The sequence below is a fragment of the Aedes albopictus genome, chromosome 2 (genome assembly GCF_035046485.1).
Source record: "Aedes albopictus strain Foshan chromosome 2, AalbF5, whole genome shotgun sequence".
NCBI lineage: Eukaryota > Metazoa > Arthropoda > Insecta > Diptera > Culicidae > Aedes > Aedes albopictus.
In genome coordinates this window covers 485929381-485955034 of record NC_085137.1, presented here as the reverse complement: position 1 = coordinate 485955034, position 25654 = coordinate 485929381, and the positions used below count along the sequence as shown (strand labels likewise).

The 25654-nt window shown below is 37.5% G+C and overlaps 1 protein-coding gene across 13 annotated transcripts in view; it reads right to left on the bottom strand.

The window, feature by feature from the left end:
* Positions 1 to 25654, bottom strand: part of LOC109424340 (collagen alpha-1(XVIII) chain) — a 1002865-nt gene that overhangs the window by 145779 nt on the left and 831432 nt on the right. For 11 of the 13 annotated variants that reach the window (XM_062854154.1, XM_062854161.1, XM_062854156.1 and 8 more), the window contains 4 exons: positions 23829 to 23996; positions 13574 to 13847; positions 5733 to 5860; positions 5349 to 5465 (listed from right to left, as the gene is read on the bottom strand). In XM_062854154.1, coding sequence (XP_062710138.1) covers positions 5349 to 5465; positions 5733 to 5860; positions 13574 to 13847; positions 23829 to 23996 — 687 coding nt within the window. The remainder of the gene's footprint in view (positions 1 to 5348; positions 5466 to 5732; positions 5861 to 13573; positions 13848 to 23828; positions 23997 to 25654) is intronic. The other 2 variants (XM_062854163.1, XM_062854164.1) reach the window with 1 other exon arrangement.

Sequence of the window (25654 nt, the reverse complement as noted above, 5' to 3'; positions counted from 1 at the left end):
AATTTGACAAAGTAGTTTCTAAATTGCTGATTGAACAACAAAGGAGATACCACAGGAGTTTTTATAAAATTACTGAAGGTATTTTCGAAGTAAATGCTGAATTGGCTTAAATAGAACTACTGAATGAATTTACAGGGACTTTCCAAAGCAAATTTTTAAGTTATTAATGAAGGAATATCCATAAAATTTACAAAAGAAATCTACTAAGAAATTAAAGAATGAGTTCTGAAGAAATTTACGAAAAAATCTAAATATATTTCCCAAGACATTCCGTAACAAATGTCAAAAAATTTTCCAAAGGCATTTCGCCAAATAAATTACCGGATCAAATCTCAATAATTAGCCTTCCAAAGAAATTTGCCTTCCAAATGCATTACCGATGAAATTCTCAATATAATTCCCAAAACAATTTACAAGAGATTGATTTAAATAATTATAAACTCTTTATGTAAAAAAAAATCTGGAGAAATCACGAAGGAGAACAAATTTTCAAAAACAGAAATCCGGAAAGTAAAAAACAAAATCGTGTTGAGTACTGTTCCATTTAATTTCTTGGATGACTGATTTTGGTGGGACTTCTAATGGTTTCGGCTTGCGGTCACAAAAATAAGCGTTGGTTCTTTTATTTCATCGCCAACGTTTCGATCCTCGAGTTTGGATCTTCTTCAGGGCTCGAAGTTTTTTTTTTAGCTTTATTTAACAACGCAGCTGTAGAAGTTACTTAACCTAACTGTGGCCAGCCACTTGAATATTGAATGAATTCTAGTAAGCAAGCATATTAAATACTATGTACAAATCTTAAAACTACTCTTAAACTAAACAAAAAAAATCATTACAAACAATTCAATTTTTTAATTCAAACATTTTCGAAAACATATTTTTTAAATTTTTTCTTATAAACATTTAACTGTTAACCAACTTGTGAAGTGCCGTATTTGCACGGAGGTATGTCGGGGTTTTGGTGGATTGGCCTCATTAACAATTTTGAACCCTTTTATATCAATGGGAAAATTAATTAATGGGGGTTTTCTACACTGTCCGGAATCCTGGCACTTTAAACGGATGTTTCACCGTCGAAGAAAGGGAGATTAACACCAAAATCCCGACATACCTCCGTGCACACAGCACTTCACAAGTTAGTTAACTTTGAGCCCTGAAGAAGATCCAAACCCGAAGATCGAAACGTCGGCGATGAAATATTGAGTGATGCGCTTAAAATGATACACTGAGCGGCATTTGTAATGTTTCCAAACGCGCATTTGCACGAAATTCCACGCGGCAAATCCTTCTGGAAAGGAACGGCCGCACCTGAGGAAACGCCGCAATGTTATCTCCCGGGTAGAGGCTAATGGCAAACAAAGTACAAAATAATAACTGGTTTTGCCATCATATCTCGTTTTGCCATTCTTGTGTTATTATGAAAAACTTAAAAGGACAAATCAATAGCAAAATATACAATCATAGCAAATCTTGTCATTGATATGTTATTCATGAATAATGCTAAATAACACATCAATAACAAAAATTACTATCATGGTAAAACTTGCAATTTAGCGCCTTTTATAATGAATTGTATAAAATATCAAAACAATAACATAATTTACATTCCTAGCTAAATTTGTCATTATTTTGATATTGTGAGAAATTATTTATAAACATTAGGCCCCATAACATATTTTACTCTTAATATACCATTAACTATTATATTGTATATTTCAAGTATAACTTTTCAATTCGACGTATCTCGCAAAAGTAAACAAATCCGGATTCTCAGCTGTGTGTTTGATTCGCAATGGATTTTATTTGATGCACATCAATTTATGTTAATATAGAACTCAAACAATTAAAGAGTATAATTTGTAAAACGACGTATCTATCTACCCCAACAACCCTACGCTGCGCAAAGGTTCCTAAATAGGAGAAGCCAGAGTAGATCGCGGGACAACGGTGGCTACGTTCATCAAAGTGAATTTGATTTTTAAGTTCGTTTCGTTTTGAGTTTTTAATTTCCACAAAATAAAACTATTTTTACATTGATTGATGAACTTAAATTTTATTGAAGAAAAAAAAAAGAAATAGCTCATTTTACCTTTCTTCTGCAACTTTGAAATAATAACTGAATCAACCATTATTTAAAATTCAATTTGAAGAACTACACCTACCATTATTTTGATCGCCACATAAACAGCTAAATTTGTTCTTATTATGTTATCAATAACTCAAGAATGTCATATTTTGTTATTCACCGATAACAGTTAATTTGGTTCTTATTTTGTTATCAATATCTCAATAATAACTTATTTTGTTCTTCAATTTTATCCGCATGCTTTACCATTACTTTGTTATTACAATGGCAAAATAAGTTATTTTTAAGTTTCTCTGCTACCAAAATTTTGTTATTATTTTTGTTATTTTAACTCTTATTTCAAACAAACAAATAACAGATTTTGCCATTCAAACATTCTGTTTTAATGGTAAAATCAGTGCCGGATTTAGGCCTCGGGGGGCCCGGGGCAAACCCTAAAAAGTGGGCCCCCAGAATCAAAATTTCGAAAAAAATTAACCATACAATTACGTTTTTTTCCTAATCTTATGTATTATTTTAGACCTAATATTGAAAGCTTCTGATTTTTGTGCTTTTCCAAAACTCCGACAAATAGAAAATTATTCGAACATTTAATTTGATATTTGACTCAAATGTCAAAATGCTAGCGTAAATGACATCTCGTTCAGATAGTACATATATTTTAAACTTTCATTCGAATTGAAAACATTTATACAAGTTTCCCGAGCAAAGGCGGATAACAAAATGATAACAAGTTCTGTTACCTGGTTATCATTCGTTTGATAATTGAGTTTGTTATCATTTAGGTTGAATTAAGAGCCAACATAACAAAAATGATAAGTCAGATTTACTTCTCGAATACCAAAATGATAAGAAGTTATGTTAACAATGAGTTCAAGTTGATAACTAATTGTGTTATACGATATTTTGCACAACATTATATTTAGTTATCAACACGAAAAAATACAGCTGACTGATAACTGGTTTTGTTATCAATTAGTTATTATTCAGTGCTATTTTACCGACCAAAATAGTAAAAATCTACTTTACCGACATCACCACCTATTGAAAAAAGTTTCTTATAATTTACAACCAATGTTTTCAACTATTGCGCCCAGGCGGGTCTCGAACCCTGATCGAGTGATTGTCGATCGCAGCCGATAGCCCCTATACCAACGGGACTCATTGAAGGTGAGAGTAATAGAAGGCTACGCTTTCGTACTACAGTCGCATTGAAGGGGGAAATCGGAATCTATTTTTAGAATCAAGCTTCATCAGAATCTTGGTTTAGGAAAGCTTTGATATGTGCGTTTGGAAACAGAAAACATATTTTGTTATCATTTAGTATTTTTAAGTTATCGCTATAGACCAAAATTATCGATAACTAAATTTGTTATCATCTGGTTGTCATCAATTGAAAAAGATGATAACAAAAATAACAAAATGATAACACCGATAACACAGTTTATTATCAAAGTGATATCACTTGCTCGGGTTAAGAACTTAGCGTTCAGTTAAAAATCTACTAAAACATGCAGCAACTTTATTTGAGATTGCACGGGATCGACGAGTATTTCAAAATTCAGATTATATAAAACCCCGGACAGACATGTGATACGAGTGTGATTCCTGTACAACGGTACGCAGTGTCAAGAAAATTTTAGCAAGACTGACTTGAACTGAGAGAATTTTCAGTATGGCACTCATGTCAAGCGCAATTGTACAGTGATTCTTGTATCACATGTGTGTCATAAGTATAAAGATTAGTCTCTTGGGAGCAACTGTAGCAATAAATCTTAATATCTTCAGTAAAACCAAACATAAATCTATGGAAAGTTACAGTTTCCAGGACACTCGGTTTTCAAAACTAGCCTTAACTCCCAAACATCTCCAGAATTCATCATCTTCTCTTTTTCATGATAGCAGCGAACTGATGCAAATAAGTGTAAGACATTTGTTTCCAAAATATAATCATAATCAACAAACGTATGTTTAATTGTATAATCATTGTGAAATAATAGGTAAATTTGTGAAACTATTGAAATTTATATTGATGTACAATTACTCAAAAGCTTAATCTTTCTTGCACTCGGCTTAGAGACACTTTTTGTAGCAACTTGAAGTCACGGAAAAGTGTTTCCACTCGATGAGAACTTTCAAGGGTTTTTAAAGAAAATCGCATATTTTCAAATACTGCTCCAAAAATTATGAAACTTTTGATTTCGAATTATTCTTAAGAGAAAATCCAGATAAATGGCCAAACATAGTTTAGATACCTTTAGGAACCCTATTATAAGTTCTTTTGTTAGTGTGACGTCCTCACTGGGACACTGCTTCTTACCTTAGTGTTTTATGAGCACTTCCACAGTAACTGTGGAACTGTTATTAACAAAGAGTTTCCTTTGTCAATGACCATTTCGTATGTGCATACCGTGTGGCAGACACGAATACACTCTTTTCCTAAGGAAGTCAAGGATTTTCCTTTACGAAAAGTTCTTGGAATGACCGGGAATTGAACGCGTCACCCTTAGTATGGTCACGCTGAATATCCACACTTTAACAGCTGTGGCTATAGGGGCTTTGTGTAAAATATGAACGCTCATTCACGAGAATTTCATATAGTTTCGTTGAAAAATATAAATCGTATTTCGGATTCTTGGGGGGGCCCCTTCATCGGGGGGCCCGGGGCACTTGCCCCCTTTGCCCCCCCTTAAATCCGGGCCTGGGTAAAATTTGCCATTCTTTTGCCATTAAGCTCTACCCGGGATCCTGTGTGGCGTTTCTATGATTAAAGGTGGAAATTGTTTTTTTTAATTGCTCATGTAAGATATAATTATTTTTAACTCTAACACTTGAGCAGTGTTGCCATCTCTTCTACTGGTGTGTTTGGGCAGACACTCATATAAATAAGCTGAATCCTTTTTTTCTGAACTCTGGAAACTGAAACAATACTTCAAATCACTATTTTTCAAACGACTTATGAGTGCCACTGTAGATAAATGTCTCTGTATGTGTACCCCACATGAACATGACACGCTTCTTCTGTTTGCTCTTTTATGGCAAAGCTCCAGCTTCAGCTAGAGGAACACCAACAGCAGCAGCAGCACCACCGTCACCGTGGATCAACATTCCTGACGTCTGACACAGGAAAATTAATTATCTTGTTGTAGCAATCCTGTCACTACAACGACAACGACGACGACTTCGCCGGTGCCCAGGACCATGGAAGCTGGACACACTGGACACTGAACACTGACTGGACGCAGTCCGATGAGCTACTTACCGACCACGAGTTGGTGCCCATGTCGCTCGGACCGGCCGGTCTGCCCGGTGGCCCGATGGGACCCGGCTTGCCACGTCTTCCGCGGGGCCCCCGTTCGCCCTTTTCGCCTTTGTTGGACTGTTGGATGCCATGGTGGAGACGCGGAGCAGTGGGGGGAGAAAAACAGAACGGAAACCCGCACAAAAGATGGCAATTAATTTTAGTTTATGGGATTACAGGGGATTTACAGTTTGGGAACGGATGTGTGATTGTTGGTTGAACTAGGTTGAGATAGGAGCCGGGGGGATTGGATTCTCGGGTGGTGCGTATATGAAACAGCAAACGATATTTAGAATTCGATGAGGGGATATTAGTGATAGTTTTTGTGGTCACAAGCTCTCTTACCCGAGAAGAGTTGAATGCGGCGTTTTCGTTGATGATGAATTCGGGTCCTTTCTCTCCTTTGGGACCGGGACTGCCCCTCTCGCCTTTGTCACCCGGTAGACCTGGGTGTCCTGGAAGACCGGTTTCTCCTGGAATTCAGAAAATAACGACATTGTATTAATTTATCGTTGGGGGCTTGTTACGTAGATACTGGTTGAAATAAATGGGCTTTAGTTCTACGAATTAACACAAAATTGACCCATGTATGGTGAATTTGTATCCAATTGAATTCCAACTAAAATGCTGTTTGCGGTTCTCTTGCTGATTTTTACGTATTTTGCTTTATTTAAAACTGGGTGGTTGGTACGAGATGTCCCCATCCACTCATAACATTAAATGTGGAATCAGTAACGCTGCTCAATGGTCACTTTAATGCTTGTGCTGCATCTCTGATGCACTGCAAATTTTAATAGTGAGTAGTGACAGGGAATATTGCAGTAGTAGTCGATTCTATAATATTCCAGGGATATTTCAAGGACAGCTGTGTATGTGTAGTCTAGACTAGACTAGACTAGACTAGACTAGATTAGACTATACTAGACTAAACTAGATTAGAAGCATTTGATTATCCCGGGCAACTTAGCCAATTCATCGTCCCTCCTTCCTGCACATGATTTTCGAAAATGTAGCATAGTTGGTAAATTTAGGTGAAATAAAGCATTAAATGTAATTTGATAAAAGCTTTCATTTTGACATAAGTAACCTTAAGATTTCCGCCAAAAAATCTCAGATTGAGATTTACACTCTCCTGAATTTCTAAGTAATTTTTCTAAAAAGTTTCTAAAAAGAAATGTTGTTCAACCACATTTTTCCCGCAATATTGCATACAGTTTCAAGAAAGATTCTTTCGGAATTACTTTTTTTCATTTGATAATCTTATTCGCCTTTTATTAGCCATTCTGAGGAACGTCAATCTTAGGGTTATTAATAAATTTAGATAGCCAATTAGAAATTCCCTTGAGGATTTCTCTCATAAATCTTGAAAATCTTCCCGTGAAACATTCAGAGATATTGCAATTTCTCATACTCTCAGGATCTAAATAAAATCTTTCAACAGTTTAAACATTCTCAAAATAGAAGAAAAAATTTTAGTAACTAAGCCAAAACAATCTTCAAAATCTTCGTCTTCGACAAAAACGTGTTATATTATAAGTACAAAAAATATTCTGAACAAGGTATTCCGAAACAATCAACCATTCAAAATACATTGGAAGAATAGCGTTTCTTCTTAGGAAATTCAACCAGGAACTTAAATTCCTTAGAATAAACGGTTTCTCACAAAAAAAATCAACGTTCATGCAAAAATTACTTCAAATATGCATCTATTCAATTCCTCTGACATTCTCCATATTGTCTTTTTTTCAAATTTTGTCTAAATGAAAAATGTGTATGTAAACTGCACGAATCTCTTCGAATTTTTCCAGGATATAGCTTTTCCTAAGGAACCGTTATTCCATTTTTTTCCGTTAAACACCACCTTGATTTAATAAAGAAACGCTACATGAATTCTTTGATTTCCCCAAGTCTGCATCAGAATAGATTTTAAGATAAATCTTTAAAAATAAACATTGACGGCATCAGGCAGTGGTTCTTGAAGCGGATTTCCAGAAATATCATCAAAAAAAAAATCTCGGAGAAGTGTGTAATGGTATGTTTGTAAGTTCAATAAACACTGGAAAACTTGCTGAAGAAATCCACAGAGTAATATTCAAATCATGATTGAAATAAATTTCTAGAGGAATCATCGGGATTATTTGCGAAGAATTATATCCTCAATGAAATTATCAGCAGAAATGGTGGAGGCATTTCTGGAAGAATCCTCTGAGGAATTCCTATATAAGGATCTGAGGAACTCTTGAAAATTGAACATCACGCAAATTAATGAAGGCATGCTCTTAGAAATTCCCGAAAGAATATTAGAATATCATTTCGGAATGGATCTATGGAGGAATTTCTCGATTAATCACCGTAGACTTTCTAGTGGAGTAATAGGACAAATTTGTAGTGGATTCCTTGAAGAAATTACGGAAAGCTTCTTGGAAAGCTTTCGAAAAAAAAAACTGGAGGAATAATTCTGTAGGAATTCTCGCAGAAATAATGAGAGGAGCCTTCGGAGCTTCTTTTGAAAGCCTTCTTATGTCGAGTAACGGTATGACATCCTCTGAGTATTCCGAAAAACGACACCACACGCTGAAATATTGGTGCAGATCTTCTTCAGTTGTAAATGGTACACCACTATCAATCAGGTCATTCATAAGAGTGTTCTGATCAACAGCAAACAAGGCATCAGTATTCGCCTCCTCGATAGACTTCGTTAGATTATGTATCGTCGAGTTGTTTTCCACTCGCAAAAGCTTCATGTCGGCAGAAATATCCGATTTGAGGTTTTTGATTTGAGCGAAGAGTGGCTCGCTCATTCTTTCGAATTTATTATCAGAGCTTTTTTGACTCGAAGCAAACTGACTCATTCTCTAGAGTTCTTCACTTGTTGTTTTTTGATAGCTGGCGAATTCGGACTTCATAAGTTTAGCAAGATCTGTGACACTAATGTCCGAGTCCGATTTGTTTTTACTGCTAGATGAATTACTACGAAGCTGCTTTGACACGAGTGATTCCTGCGACATGTTGGTATTAGAGATAGAATCCAGACTGACACTGATACAAAGCAAACTGCTCGAAGTACTGATTACTGATGTTAGCTTCGATTTACAATATGGCTGCGAAGCGTTGAAATTTGCAAACACTTTTGTATCTTTTAATGCGCATTTAAGTATTTCCGTCCACACAAAAAAGACTACGTGTTCACCATTCTGCTGCTCGACTTTGTCTGGGGAGAAATTATCAGCAACTTCTTAAGATTTGCAATTTGAAAATTTTAAAGTATGTTTTATCAGAATCCACGGTTGAATTCTCGACGAAATTCATATAATTTTGTCCTCTGATGAACTTCTACAGAATTTTTGGAGGCATGGAAGATTTCTTAGAGTAATTTCTAGAGGCTTAAGAACGGAATCCTTTGTTTAAAAAGAAATAAGCAAATCCTGAAAGGTGGAGGCAAATTTCTGAAAGACGAAGGCTTTTTGAAATATTTTTTATAGAAATATTAAAAAAAGTTTCTGAAGCCTTGAATGCATCCTCTGAGACGTTTTAGGTGAATCATTTGTGGGCTTCGTGGCCACGCGGTTAGCAGCGTCAGGCGGTCAGACGTATTGTAAGCCACGGAGTAGACCACTCCCCAGGTATACTAGGTGCCGTATATGTTGTCCGTTATCTAGTTTATGTTATATTCAGTCTGTACCAGAGTCTGCTCAAGCTGGTGTGTAGTGTTTCTAAATATTCTGTGAACTTTCTGGAGTATTTTTTGGAAGATCCCTCGGTGGAATTTCTAAAGAAGCCCTTTGAAGAATTTCTGGAGAAATCTTTTGAGGAACGTCTGAAAGAATTTTATGAGAAAATCCTCGAAGAAGTTTTTCAATATAATCTGAAAATTTCTGCTACATTTTCTAACGAAGCTTCTGGATGAAACGGTGGGGAAATTTCTGGAGAAAAAGTCGATGGAATGCATAAAAAATAGGTGAATTGCAGTTGACATCTTCTTTACATTTTTTTCAGAATTGAGGATTTTTTCTCAAGAATTAGTCAAATAGTCGAGTTATTTTATGAGAAAAGCCTGAAAGTTGTTGTTTGTTTGTTTATTACCAGGGATTTTAACCTTTTATGGGTCATTCATTCCGTAAAGCCTGAAAGTGTTCTCGAAGAAATTTCATGGTAAAATCTCGCAAAAGCAATCTTAGCATGAATTCTTTGAAAAATCTTGGATGAAACATTGTAGAAATTCTCCGAGAAATCCTCTAAGTAAAAAAAGTATAAAAGTATAAAAAATTTGGTTGAATTATCGTATAAAAAAATTTAGGTAAATCTTCTGGGCCTTAAAAAATCGTTAAAACATTTGAGGATTTTTATAAAATATTTTCGGAGGATCTTTAAAATGAAAATCCAAAATAATCTTGAAAGAGTTTCTAAACAAAAATACAATAGATGTTAATGGGAGAACTCACTTCGAAATTTAAATAAAAATCTAGGAAACTTATCAGGAATGCCTGAAAGTGTTCTCGAAGAAGTTCTTTGATGAAATTTCACAGGAGTAATCTTAGCTAGCTTTCTTTGAAAAATCTTCGAATGAATCTGCGGGAAATTGTGAATAAAACTTCTGAAGCAATCTTGAAGGAAATACTTACGAATTTCCGGTAGGAGTTTTCAAAAAAAACTTCGTTAAAAGATTGAAAAAGATCCTTTTTGATTTTTTGGATATTTACTGAGATGAGCTCCTAAAGGAAAACTCAAAAAAAAAAATCGTAGAAGAACGCCTTTCAGTATGTACGCTGAAATTAAGAAACATATATTGGAAGACTTGAATTGTGTTAAAAGATAATCAGCATTTCTGAAATGTTTTGGTTCTTCTTCTTATTCCTGGTGTAACGTCCCAACTGGGACGAAACCTGTTTGTCAGTTTCACAGTTATTAACTGAGAGCCTCCTTTGCGAATCATCACCTTGTATGTGTATATCGTGTGACAGGCAAGAAGATACTCTATGCTCAAGGAAGTCAAGAAAATTTTATTTACGAAAAGTTACTGGACTGATCTGGAATCGAACCCGTCACCCTCAGAATGGTTATGCTGAATACCCAAGCCTTTACAACTGTGGCTATATGGGCATCGTGGTTTGGCTATTTCCCGAAAAATTTGTTTTATTTTTGAAATAGCTGATGGAAAAAATAGGATATTTCAGAATTTTAGTAAATAATCTCACCTAAATCCTAATAATATCTTTTTTTTAAATTTTCATTGCAATTATGTAAGAATTCGTTGCAAAATCAATCCAAAACTTCAGCATATATTTTAAAATTCCCGAGAAATGGTGATCATCATATTATACATTATTTTACATTATTTTGGATATTAATTTTCAAATATATCAACCCTATTAAGACTGAAAAGTAAGGAATTTGTAAAGTGTTTATTAACAAAGACGTTTGCGCATTCGATCAGAAATTGTTCCAAGAATTATCAATTTGACTAACCACATACATATTATTTTCAGGTTTGAAATGTCCTCAAAAATCTTCACGTAATTTGAAATATCTTTATGAAAATAAATGTTTTTACAGAAGTTCAAATGTCAACATGTCTTCACAACTAGTATCCCTTCTCCAGACCACATCCACAAATTAAGTCCAGGATTCACTCTGGAATTCCACCATAGATTTCTAAATTAAGGTATTTTAAAGGGAAAATGAAGGAGAGAAGGAGGAATAGTGATGTGATGGAATATCCAGGAGAGTTTCGGAGGGTCACAGGCCGGGGGTGGGGCAAATTTCAAAAAATCTCTCCGATATATGATTTCCCATGTGGAAAGTGATCTACTAGCCGAAATTGAAATTAGTCCCACCCTAGTCACAGGGTCATCGTTTTAGGCGGTCTCAGAGGCTTTTCAATGGGTTCTTGTGGGTCTCAGGGCCACTTCAGGGGGTTTCATGGAGTTTCAGGAGATCTCTGGGGCGTTTCTGTGAGCCCCAGGGGGTATCAGGAGGTCTTTAAAGACGCTCCTGGGGGTTTCAGGAGGGGGAGGGTTTGGTTCATGCCCTACTACCTGTTTCAGTGGGTATTGAGGACGTTCCGTAGGTCTCAGGGGCGTTCTAAGGGGTCCCATGGGTTTACCAGGTACCTGTGAATCTCAAGGATGCTTCAAGTGGTCTCAGGGAGTTCAAGAGGAGTTACAGAGAGTCTCAAAGGCGTTTCATATGGGCTCGAGGACGTTCCAGTGCAGTGGTTATCTGGAGGTTTAGGGGGTCTGAGGGGCATTTCACGGTTTTCCAAGGGGTTCCAATGGGTACCTGAAGGTCTCAGAGGGTTTGTGGGTGATTTCAAGGGGTCTCTATGCGCTTCAGGGAGCCTCAAGAGCGATTCAGAGGGTGTCCCTGGGGGGTTTCAGGAGAGTTCCAGGTGAGCTCGTGGATGTTTTAGGGGGTTTTTCATAATTTTAGCAGCTTTCATACAAATTTGCATAAAAAATTTAATGCTGACCCATTAATCTGTTGTTCGGAAACATTTTCACCGACAGAATATTTTATACATTCTGAAAATGATCATATAGCTTGAATACTGATGTTATGTGGAAAATAATCCAATGTACATCAAATTCTTATAATCTGCTGGTTAAGTTCAGACATAGCGTGAACAGTTAAAACCAATTCCTAAAAGAATCCCAGTAGAAATTCATTGAAAAATCCCTGAAAAAAAAAACCTTAGGAAAAGCTCTATAGAATCTCTATAAAATCTCAATCAATGGAGCAATCCTTGGTGAAATTCCACGTGAAATTTCTGGAGGAATCTCCCTAAAGAATTCCTCGAGAAATTACAGGACGAAATCCTACAGAGGTTCCAAAAGGAATCACGTTAGTGATTCCTGTAGAAACCTCTAGAGGATTTTCCGTATAGATGCCTTTCTGAAGACTATTGCAATCTCTGGATTCCTGGAAGAAAATCTTGAAGTAATTCCTAGATTTATCGTTGGAAGAATTCCTATTGAAATCTCCGAAGAATCCTAATAGGGAAAGATTCCAGATGAAATTCATGGGGAAACCTACGGAGGAATTCCTGAAAAATTCTGGCATGAATTCCAGGAAAACTCACAGTAAGTAATTTTAGAATAATCTCTGCAGGAGTTCCGAAAAAAAAAACACAAGAGAATTTCCATAAGCATTTCGAAGAGATGTTCATATAATATGCATTCAGGAAATCCTTGTAGAATCTCAAGGGGACTTCCTCGAAATCCATAAAAGAAGCCCTATAGGGAAATCTATAGAGGAACTCTGGAGAAATATCCTGAAGAGTTCCTGCACAAAATGATGGAATAATTTCTGGAAAAAGAACTGAAGGCATTCATGAATTTATTTATTTTTAATCCCTGGACAGATTCCCGGAGACTTGAATGAATTTCCGGTAAAATTGCTGGATGAATTCCAACATGAATTCCTGATGGAGTCTTAAGAGAAAATTCTAAAATAATTTTTTGATATATTCCAAGGAGTAATTCTAAGAGGCATTATTTGACATATCGCTTCAGAAATTTCTGGGAAAAGTCCTGCATAACTTTTAAAGGAATCCCAAGAACACATTCTGGAAGTACCACAGCAGGAATGATTTAAACAAAAATCTTAGGGACAAATCTAAGGGACTCTTATAAAAATTATCGGAAAATTTCCTGAAAAAAAAAACACCAGCTGAAACTCCTGGAGGAATGGCAGCAAGATTTTATGGAGAAATTCCACCACGAATTCCTGAAGGGTTTCCTGAATGTAATCCCTTAAAGAATTTATTGTGGAATCTCTTATAAAAGCAAGAAATCTTTGGAGAATTTTTTTGAGAATTGACTGAAACAATCACGGTAGTTACTCCCGGTAAAAATCATAGAAGGGAAGCTACCGCATAAGCCTCAGCATGAATTCCTGTAACAATCCTAATAAGGGATCGTTCACAAACCACGCGGACCTGCTGAAAGATGTATGGAAACATGATCTTTTCGAACCCTCCAAGCAAATACCTGAATCAGTGAAATCAATTTTGTACCTGTATTAAACTGATTAGACTCATTCAAAGTATAAAAACATGTTGATCGTTGATAGTAGTTAATAGAGCTTATCACTTTATTATATGTGTTGCACTAGTATGCTGCGTATTTCATTGAATTGATAAACTTTACTATGAACTAAAAAAACATTGCTATTGTACTCATACACACCTGGCAGTCCCGGCGCTCCGTCGAATCCACTCGGCCCCCGTGGTCCCGCTGGACCCGGCGGCCCCGGTTGGCAGTGACAATCCGTTCGGCTGGAATTTTTCGCATCCGCATACACCACCATCCCTGGTGGACCCGGTGGCCCCGCTGGACCCACATCACCGACGTTCCCTTTGTCTCCTTTCGTTCCGGTTGAACCGGTCTGACCGGGAATGCCCGGAACTCCCGGAGGACCAACCGATCCTTTCGGTCCCGGTGCTCCAATCGACGTGTGCCCCTGAAAGAACGTTGCAACGTTCGCCGTTAGTTTACTTGTTTAAACAAAGTTAAAATTGATTTCCAAGCAGAAATGGGATGCAACATGCAGCAGCAGAAGAGAAAAGAAAAAAGTTAGGCAAGGAAAGGTTAAACAAAGAAACAATGAAATACAGTAATGTTCCGATTTTATCACGCCCTCCGCGCGTCAGTTATTCATTTTTCATTAATCTACTGTAACATTTGAGAGCAAGTGTTTCCCCTCTTCTTCATGATGAATGTTGAAAGCTCGCTTTGCAACGTTAGAAATATTGAAAATACGTGTAGATTTTGTGGAATATTTAAAAGCATTTTTGAAAAGGGGCGTGATAAAATCGGAACAATACTGTAAATCCACAAAACAATTTTCCCAAGATGCTGCTCCACTGGAGCAGAAAAAGAGGAGAAAAGTTGCTCGGAATCGCTTTTTAAATGTAAACTTTTTAGGACGAGAGGAGACCACTCAAGCGATATGAGAAGAGCAAACTTTGTTTCTTTTATTCCCCGGCCCGGCGAAATGGGATTCAAGGCAAACTCAAAACGAGGTGAGGGTCGTTCCAGACAAGGAGAGGAAGCAAGCAAATAAAATCAAGCAACACTAGAATACTACGGGAACGCATCGTGGGTGGATGGTGGGTGGACGTGAACTGGAACAACGAGGTCCAAGGAAAATCAAAACAACATTTATGTGGGGCAGTAGTGGAGGGCTGTGCTATCTAGGTGAGGTATATCACTAAGTGAGAAAAGATTAAATTTAGCTCGTCGGACGAACGAACGGATGAACGCGGGAGAATTCACAGCGACCAAGTGGTGCGGAGTTGCACTTCTTCCGGTTTTGTACGGTTCAAAGTTTTTCTTGGCAGCTCAGCGCCGCCGCGGAGGTTGGGATCCTTTCAACCTGTTTTCCCTGCGCTAATGACACCGCACCGCTTTGAGGCTCACTGTTTGTGGCACTCTGGTGAGGACCGCCGACTGAACGACACGGTTGGGACTTGTGGTTTTGCGGTGCCACGATCACACTACTATACTGGATGGATGGAGTTCTGAGCCGAGTTCACAGCCGTTTTTCGGTCGGTATGCAACGATGTGCTTTTTGTCGGTGCAGGTCGAGCGGTCGGGGTCCACGGAATACCTAAATGCAGCGTCAACGCCCCGACGACACCGATACTGTGAATTCTCTTCGTCCGACTAGCCACAATAAAAAATAAACACACGAACGAAAGGCACTAGACTAACAACGGCGGCGGTTTTCTACAGACTCCAGACGGGGGTGTGGGCGCGTTTGGTATATTGATCGTTAGACATATTAGCAAAATGTACGGTAGGATAAGGGACAGTGCTATCTCGGTAAAATCAGAGCTGGATACTCAAAGTTACAATTGCAGCGCCACAATCTAATACGCCCCCACGGAAACAAGTTCATTATTGCACCTAATTAAGAATTATTCCGAGAAAACGCTTCAATGCACTTTCTGTAATTATCGCGAAATGCACATTCTTTATAGAATTCTCGAGGATTTCTTCCAGGGACACCGCGAGAAATTGCTTGGGGGATTGCTTGAGGATTCATCAAAAATAATCTGATTTCTATCACGCCGAGGACCTGGGATCGAATCCCACTCCCGACAAACTCACAAAATAGTGAGTTCTTCCTTCGGAAGGGAAGTAAAGCGTGGGTCCCGAGATGAACTAGCCTAGGGCTAAAAATCTCGTTAATACAGATAAAAAAAAATCTGATATGTTTACAGAAAAAAGGTTTTCGCAGGATTCTAGATTCATTTTAGTATCTTTTCATAATGGGGATGTTCTTTATCGTACAATTTGGGCCGAAGGATCTCAGATTTTCATGAAACTTTTTCCACAGGCAGGGCTCATGGATATATGAATAAAAAAGTAAAGAAAAAATTCAGGGTGCGGGAAAACACAGGTGGATTTTTTTTTTGTTTTCCCCTGACACTACTTACTTTGAAAAATTATAATTCAATAACGAAGCATTGTAGAAACGAAGTTTTTTTTAGAATATGAAGACAAATTTTTGAATCTTTTTGAATTTTGAATCCAAAAAAATATGAACTGAAGAAAGTTTTCCACATAATTTTCCACCTTTGAGAAAATTCATGAAGAAAAGCCGGAAAAAACTATGCCAGAACTCGTAGAAAATTTAAAAAAATATTTTTGAGAAGGTGCTGAAATTTTTGGAATGCACTTTTTTTCGTTTCTGTGTTATGACCATTTTTTTTGAAAAATGTCCAAATGTGCCATATGAGCCTTTTCTTTGAAAAGTCATAACTCAAGAACGAAACATCGTATAAACAAAGTTCTTTTTAAGAAAATGAAAGAAAATTTTCTCAGAAATAAAAAAAATATGAAGTAATATGATGTTGAAAAAGTTTTCCTTAAAATTCTCCACCGTTGAGAAAATTCATCAAGAAAAGCTGTGCCCGAATACGCGGAAAATTAAAAAAAAAAATTTTTGAAGGTGGTTTCATATACTTTGATCGCTTAAATTTTTGAAATGTACTTTTTTCCAAGTTAGCCTATATTATATTGGCCAATTTGGTCATAATTCAGAAACGCAATATAAAGTGCATTCCTAAAATTTCAGCGATCAATGCTTATTAAATTACCTTTTCAAAATTATTTTTTTGAAAAATTTCCGCGAGTTCCGGCTTTTCTTAATGAATTTTCTCAACGGTGAAAATTTTTGAGAAAAACTTTCTTCACTTCATATTTCTTTTTGGATTCCTGAGAAAAGTTGCTTTCGTTTTCATTACAAAACTTTGTTTCTACGATGCTTCGTTCTTGAGTTATGATTTTTCAAAGAAGGTTGTGTCAGGGGAAAACAAAAAAAATCCATCTGAGTTTTCCGGGAAAATAGGCGACCCTGAATTTTTCTCAATTTTTTGTTCATTTGTTGTGAACATTTGTTCACATGAGCCCTGCCTGTGGAAAAAGTTTCATGAAAATATGAGACCCTTCGGCCCAAATCCGTACGGTAATAAAAAATCCCCCAATGTCTATTTGAAAATTTCTTTCAAAAAATAAATATTTCAGGAGCACTTGCAGTAATTTTTCATGGCACTTGTTCAGGAGTTTCTCAAAAAAAAAAAAAAGCTCAACTGAATTGAAACTGGCCACAGGTTTCCTCAGAAATTTCTTCCAGAACTCCTCCTGGGATTCTATAGGGTTGCTGCATAAGTACATGCTTGTATTTTTTCATGTTCTTCTACGAACAGAAACATTGACAGGATTTTTCCATGAGTTTTTCTAAAGGATTTCTTCGACATTTCTCAAGAAATTCTTCTAGGTATTTCTCTAGGGGTTTGTACAGAAATTCCTCCAAATGCTTCTTAAAAAATGCAATGAAATGGCTTGAATTGGATCCCAAGTTCCTTTAGGCATTACTTCACTCATTTACCGATTTTTTGGGCGTTTATTTGGAAATTTCTTCAGCTGAATCTCAAGAGATTGTTTGGAAGCTTCTCCAATAGTTCCTTAAGGTATTCCTCCTGGCATTGCTTTGGATTAATTCAGAGCTTCCTTCGGGGATTGTTTCAGATCTCTCAACAATTCCTGCCAAAATTACTCCAATTTTATTTTTTCTTAGAAGAAGAAATATTTTTTCCTAAGAATACTTACAGAACGTTCTTCAGTTGCTACAGGTAACTTTCAAAAGATTCCTTCAAACATTTACTTTTTATATTCTTTCGTTTCTGCAGGGTTTGAAAATCTCTCCAGGAAGTAGTTTAGGGATTTCTGTGTACAAAGCCCTTCAGTATTTGTATAACAAATTCCTTCAGGAGTATCTCCAAGAGTTTTTCCAATTCTTTATAAAATCCTCCAGAGATCCCTCAGAAATTTATTGATAGATTTCTTCAAGAATTTTACTAATACCATTTTCTGTGATTTCTGCAGACATTTTTTCAAAACCCCTTAAGAATTTACTCTACTGATTTTTCCATGACCCCCTCCAAAGGTTTCTCGAGCATTTTTTCTTGGAATTTCTTGCAGAGTTCCACCATAAATCTTTGATGATTTTTTTTTCAAATAATAATACCCCTGTATTTTGAGGTGTTTTTCAGGTATTCTCCTAGGTTTAATCCTAGGTATTTATGAAATCTGCTCTACAAATTGCTTCAGGTTTTTATCCACCGATTCTTAAAAAAAAGTCTCAAGAATTTCTTCTAGGAGCCTCCAGGAGTATCCCCAGGAGTTTTTACAAGGGATTTCATGAGACAATCCTTAAGAGATATGTTGGAAATTATTCCATGGATTCCGTAAAGAAAATCTTTGGAAATTATGTGAGAATTCTCGAAAAACTTCTGAACATTCCTGGTGAAATATCTGAACATAAATTCTGCAGGGTTTTCAGAAGATTATTCTGATAGAACCGCAAGAGCAGTTTCCAAAAAAAAGCTATGAATAACTGAAGGAATTTCTCAAAGAATTCTTGGAGAAACTTTGGATTGAGCTGTAGAAGTAATCCCACTAGGTTTTGTTAATAAATTTTTAGAAAAATTTCTAAAATTTTCTTGGTAGAAGTTTAGAAAAAATCACTCGCTGAAATTTAGGAAGAAATCTCTGAAATTCTGAAGAAGTCTCTCGAGATGAACATATCTCCTCTAAGGAATTTCAGAGACAACCCTGGCAGGAATTTCTGAAAGAAACCCATAGGAGTCGTGATCAGGAATGCGGACTCTCCTCTGAAGTGTCAGCTTGAATCTATCATTCCATGAATGTAAGAGTGTAATTCATCGAAACTTCACATTTGATAGCAAGAATTTTCGGGAGCATAGAGATTTTCAGAAAAATCCATGTAGAAATCATTGGAAGAACCTTTGAATGAATATCCTGGAGTGTTGTCCGATGAAATCCCCGGGAAACTTTTGAACTTGGAATCTCTTAATAAAATTCTGGAGAAACTTCCCGCAGACGAATTGGAGAAATCTATGGACGAATTTCTGAAAAACAAGTTGAATATCTGGCGAAACTCATAGATAAGCATCTGCAAAGATTCAAGGAAAAAACTCGTGACAGTTTTCCAAAGGAATTTCTGTAGAAATTCCTATAGAATATGTTTGAATAAAATTCTTGAAGAATCAGTGGAGAAATTCTTGGAGTTATCCTTAGAGGAAAAGCCGAATAAGTTCTGGGGTTATACATAGACAAATATCTGGAGGAAACCTTGAAGGAATTTCCATTTGAGCTCCTGCAGCATTTTTTTTTGTCTTTATTAACGAGATTTTTAACTCGAATCTCTGAAGGAATTTATGTCTGAAACACCGAAAGTAATAATGTATGAATCTCTGGAGGAATTTCTGTAGGATTTTGTTGGATTAATTCCTTAGTAATCCCAGAAAAAAATCAGAAAAAATCTGTGTTGAAATTCCTGAAGGAATATCTGTAAAATTTCCTGAAGAAACCAATGAAGATTAAATAATTTTTAAAATAATTTTTTGAGAAATCTCAGTAGAAATCTCTCGAGGAATCCTTAGAGAAATTTCCGATGGTTTTTTCAACCGAATCTCCAGTATAATTTATAATCCCTGATAGAATTTTAGAAGGAACCTAAAGAAATAAACCAACAAAAACAAGCAAGAGTTCTCTGGAAGATTTTAAGACCGAGTTTCGAGAGTTCTGAAGGAATCTATGAATTGATTTTGGAAGAAATCTATAGAAGTTTTCCTTGAACTTGAATTTATGATGCAATCTCTTAAGGAATTTTCGAAGGAAGTTTCTAAACGAATCCTTGGAAGAATTTCTGATGCAATCTTTGTGAGAATTTCTGAAAGAGTTTGTTAAAGATTTTCCAACGAAACCCTTAGAGAAATTTCTTGAAAGTTCCTTGATTTTCTTGAAGAATCGCTGAATGTATTTCCGAAGGGATTCGTGAATGATTTCTTTAAAGAATTACGAGAATTACGAGTGTTCCGGTGAAAATCTAAGGAGATTTTTTTAGAAAACGCGTGGAAGCATTTAAAAAAAAATCTTCAGTGAAATTTCTGGACGATCCTCTAACGAAATTTTCTAAGGAAACTCTAGAGGAGCTTCTGAAGTGATGCATGTGAGATTTTCCGAAAGGAATACCTGGAGGATCGGATTGTCTATGGATCATTAAAAGTTTTTACAAAAACAAATCCATATTCAAATTTCTAGAAAACTTTGGAGAAAATTCCATAGGAAACCAAGAATCTTCCAACGGAATCAATGGAAGAATTCTCATAGGATTTCACAGGAATTCAAGGATTTCTCAGGATTGCAAGGATTTCTCAGAGAAATCTATTTCTTAATAATTTCCTGGAAAAATTTCAGATAAATCGCTGGAGGAATTTCTGAAAATATGAGAAATTAAAGAAATCTTTGGAGAAAATTTCCGAATGAAACTTTAATAAGGAGTCTGTAGTGGTAAAATCCTTGAATAAATTTCTGAATATACCCAGTGACGAATTACTGAAAGACTCCTCGAAATATTTTTTTGATTTGTAAGGATAGGAAGAAGTCCGAATTATCCCCCCCCCCTTATTCGAAGTTTTTGTTTCGCCTGTGAGGGCGCAAAAAACTTGGAAAATTCACAAAGGTTACTTAAATATTTCCTCTACAAGTTACTTTGTATATAATCACGAAGGATGATTAGAAATTCTCTAGTACGAAAAAAGTGTTTTTTTTTAAATAGTGCTGGAGAAATTCCTTGTCCTGGACCAATCCCCAAAGGAATTCCTGAAGGAACTCCTAGAGACATTCGCTGATGAATTACTGTGCTAATTCCTGACAGAATTCTCGAAGGAATTCCTGCAGAAGACCGCGGAGGAATTTCTAAATGAAATCTTTGAGGAATGTCTGGGGGAATGCATGGAGGAATGCCTAGAGAAATATGTAGAGGAATATCAGAAGGAATTCCTATGGAAACCACTGTGGGAATTCCTGGAGAAACTCCTGGAGCATTGCCTGAAAAAATGTCTGGTGGAATTCCTAGAGGAAACCCTAGAGTAATCCCTTGAGGATTCGCATGAGCAATGCTTGGAGGAACTCCTAGAGAAATGCCTAGAGGTATTCCGGGTAGAATTCCTCGAGACATGCCTGTAAGAAACCCTGGAGTAATCTCTTAAGCTATTCCTGGAGAAATCTCTAGAGAAATTACTGGAGGAATCTTTGGAGTGATTCCTGAAGGAATCCCTGGAGATACCTCTGTAGGAATTCTTGGGTTTATTTCTGAAGAATTCACGAAGAAATTCCTGGACAAGTCCCTGGAGGAATGCCTGGATGAAAACTTGGCAGTATCTCTCGATTAACGATTCCCTCCTGAGGAAGACACTATCCCCGTGTCGAAACGTTGGGTGAATAAAACAACTCGTTTTTTAAATCCCAAGACTGCGTAGCCGTTAATCGAGAGATTCAACCATACAGTCGTATTTCAATAGCAACTTGGCAGTATGCCTAGAAGAATATCTGGAGGAACCCCTATGGAAATCACTGTGGGAATTCTCGGAGGAATTTCTGGAGGAATTCTTGGAGGAATTTCTGGAGGAACTCCTGGCGTAATGCCTGGAGGAATATTTGAAGGAATGCCTGGAGGTATTCCTGGAGGAATCTCTAGAGAAACCCCTAGAGCAATCCCTTGAAGTTTTGCTAGAGGAATGCCTGAAAAAACCTTTGCAGGAATGCATAGAGGAATGCCTGTAGGAAATCCTGGAGTAATCTCTTAAGGAATTACTTGAGGAATCTCTAGAGTGTTTCCTGGAGAAACCTCTGCAGGAAATCCTGGAGAGAATGCCTAAAGGTATTCCTGGAGGAATTCCTAGAGCAATCCCTAGAGGATTTCCTGAAGGAACCACTGGAAGAACCACCAGAAGAATTCCTTGAGGAATCCCTTCATAAATTCCCGGAGGTTTTTTTTTGGAGAAATACCTGGACGAATTCCTGAAATACCCGTAGAGGTTAATCACAGGAGGAATTCCTAAAAGATTTCTGGGAGAAATTTCTTGAAGAATCACTGGAGCAATTCAAGGAGGAATCTCTGAAGGAATTTCTGGAGGAATTTCTGAAAATATGAGAAATTAAAGAAATCTTTGGAGAAAATTTCCGAATCAGACTTTGATAAAGAGCCCGTAGTGGGGAAATCCTTGAATAAATTTCTGAATATACCCCGTGACGAATTTCTGAAAGACTCCTGGAAATATCTTTTTTATTAATAGGGATCGGAAGAAGTCCCAATTATCTCCCCTTATTTCTGAGTTTTTTTTTGTTGCACCAGTGAGAGCGCAAAAAACCTTGGAAAACTCACAAAGGTTGCTTATTTCCTCTACAAGTTACTTTGTATATAATCACTAAGGAGGATTAAAAATTCTCTAGTACGAAAAAAGTGATTATATCTTCGAATAAGGGAAGCACAACATTTTGAAAAAAGACACAAGCAACATTTGTTATATTTATATGACTGTACACAATTTCGTAAAAAAAATCCCACGAGCAATCACTTAAGACAATATAAGAAACTGTCTTTTTTTCTCACACGACGAATGCAATCATTAAATTATATATCAGGATGGAAGTTTTTTTTCATTAAAAACAAGCTATTGGAGACCACTGAAACAATTCCTGGAGGAATTTTTAAAACTATGCCTAGGGGGAATTCCTAGAGGAATTCCTAGGAAAAAATCCCAGATTCCTGGAAGATTACCTGGATAAATTCCGGGTGGAATTCCTGAGGGCATTTGTGAGGGAATTCCTGGAGGATTTCGTGGAGTAATTACTGTAGAAAGTTCTGGAGGCATTCCTTTTCCTGGACCAATCCCTAGCGGAATTTCTGAAGGAATTCCTTGAGACATTCGTGGATGAATTATTGGGCTAATTCCTGAAAGAATTCTCGAAGGAATTCCTGGAGGGGTCCCTGGAGGAATTTCCAAATGAAATCTTGGCGCTATGCCTAGAAGAATCTGGAGGAACCCCTATGAAAATCACTGTAGGAATTCTCGGAGGAATTTCTGGAGGAACTCCTGGCAGAATACCTGGAAGAATGTTTGAAGGAATGTCTGGAGGTATTCCTGGAGGAATTCCTGGAGGTATTCCTAGAGAAATTCCTAGAGCAATCCCTTGAGGGTTCCCTAGACGAATGCCTGTAGAAACCTTTGCAGAAATGCATAGAGGAATTCCGGGAGGAATTCCTGGAGCTTGCCTGTAGGAAATCCTGGAGTAATCTCTTAAGGAATTACTTGAGGAAACTCTAGAGTGATTCCTGAAGTAATCCCTGCAGAAAACTCTGCAGGAATTCATGGAGAAGTCCCTGAAGGAATTTATGGATGTAAGCTTAAGGAAAGCCTAGAGGAATTCCTGGAGAGAATTCCTGGAGGAATGCCTGGAAGAATATCTGGAAGAATGCCTGAAAGTATTCCTGGAGGAATTCCTAGAGCAATCCCTAGAGAATTACCTAGAGGAATGCCTGGAGGAACCACTGGAGGTATTCCTGGAGAAATCACCAGAAGAATTCCTTGAGGAAATTCTTCACTAATTCCAGGAGGATTTTTTTTGGAGAAATACCTGGACGAATTCCTGAAATACATGTTGAGGAATCCCTATAGAAATCGCTGGAGGAATTCTCGAAAGATTTCTGGGAGGAATTTCTTGAAGAATCACTGGAGCAATGCAAGAAGGAATCACTGAAAGAATTTCTGGATTCGGATCTAAAGCAATCCACATATTCATGAATTTGCTTGGTATGTTAAAATGATATTTCGATGAATTATCGATTTTTTTTTGTAAAAAAGAAATGGTTTGATTCTTATAAAAATAATTAAAAAATAAATCCGACTTTCAGGATTTTAAATACCTTTTTAAAAAATATATATCTAACGCCATTATACCAAACGGTCGACACCCACACCCCACAACATCCTAGAGTCGGGAGAAACCGCAGCGAAAATCGCCCTCCTCCGTGTCCCCCCCGCATATCATCCCCAGAGGAGCGTACCCTTTCTCCCTTGGCACCGATGAGGCCCGGATCGCCCCGTTCCCCTTTGCTGCCGTGTTCGCCCTTGGGGCCCGGTAGGCCAACGTCGCCCTTGTCACCCGGTTCGCCCTTGGACCCGGGCGATGCACTCCGCAGCCCTTGGATGCCAGGTGCGCCCAGCATCGATTCCTGCAGGCAGGTGGTGTGTCGTCCGTGGGCAGCGGATGGGAAAGAAAGCAAAACAGAAAGAGAAAAGTCCTTGCTTCAGTATCTTTGCCGGAAACCGCGAGGGGGGTGGACGGACGGGTAAGCATCGATTGTTGTTTGGTTCGAAAATGGAAAACTTTTTTTTTTTGGTTAAAAGTCATCCAGGTTTGAGCGTTGAGTAAGATCTGTAGGGGGAGAACGAGGTTCTCGATGTGAAAGAGCAAGTTTGAAACAACAACCGGTTGGCTTGGCTGTGGGTTCTTCTTCACAAATAATTGGAACGTAAACGGAAAAGAAAATTGAGCCGATACGAAACCACTCTTGATTAAGGCTAGCAGCCTAGCAGCCTGTGGGCCATTTTTGAGACGCAGAGTGTTGCTTGTAGTATCCACAGTAAGTGGAGGTGTGAGGTGTATGTGTATATAAAACTTCAAGTATTATAGCCTCTTCGGATAAAAGTTTTTTCTTTGCCACAGGAACCATTGGAAACGTGAGAGCAGATGTACCAGAGCCTTTCCTAGAAAACATAAGTAGCTGAATAACAATTTTAAAGCTCATATTTTCTTCAAAATGGTAAATTTACATCTTATATACTGCCGTTCTACGCCCGATTGTCCCATGTTATATGGAAATCCCATATAACATGGGACAATTTTGCACATAACGGCCGTCAGTATAGCAAACATATTTATTGGATTAGTAACTCGGATTGATATTGATGTCTTTTCAAGATAGATAAAATACTTTAAAATGATGAATTCGTCTATAATATGAAACATGAACACCCTCTTGTTTTCACACATTTTTTATTGCTTTCCGGTTCGGTTTGACTTGGTGTTTGACTCTCAGAAACGTTCCCATCATCACTTCTCCGTTCCCTCCGTTCTCCTAAATCAACAATTCAACATGGAACCGACTGAACCTGTTTATGTGTCGTCGTCTGTGGCTACCCGCACAGAACACCCTTATGTTGCGCTTGCCACCCACCCCGCCCGGGGCGGGGGTGATATGTTTGAAATTGGCTGAATGGCACCGGAACAAGAGAAAACAAAAAGCGTAAAACAATTGTCGAAGACCTCCCGGAGGGAAAAGCCCTCCGGTACGGTGGTGGATCGTCAGTCGGTTGGTTTGTGTGGCGCGGTCTATTGTTGGCAGAAATATGACAAATCTAATTCGAATCAACTTCAGATGGAGAGATACGTTTATTGGTGTTGTTTGTACAATTTATGGTATGTGGTGAGGAGTGAAGTATGGAAGGGAGGAAAGGAAGTATAATAGACGGTTTATGTCCTTCTTAGGAACCAAGAAGCCGAAAACCAAAATAAAAAAAATCAAATTCTAAAAAAAAATCATAGTGGTATAATTCGCCAATTGTTGAACACTACCCAAATGTTGAACAGTTTCTGAAATTCGTTTTGTAAATGAACTTAAGTAGTTGTCATTTCAAGTGTGTTTCAAGGGATTTCAGAAGCGTTCCTGGGCTTTTATAAGAGTTTAATGGGGTTGCGGAGGGTTCAAGAGTGTTACAGAGGATTTCAGGGGCGTTCCTAGAGATTTTAGGAGGTTTCAGGGGTGTTCGTGTGTATTTCAGAAGCGTTCCAGTTGTTTTCAAGAGGTTACACAAGCGTTCCAGGTAGTGT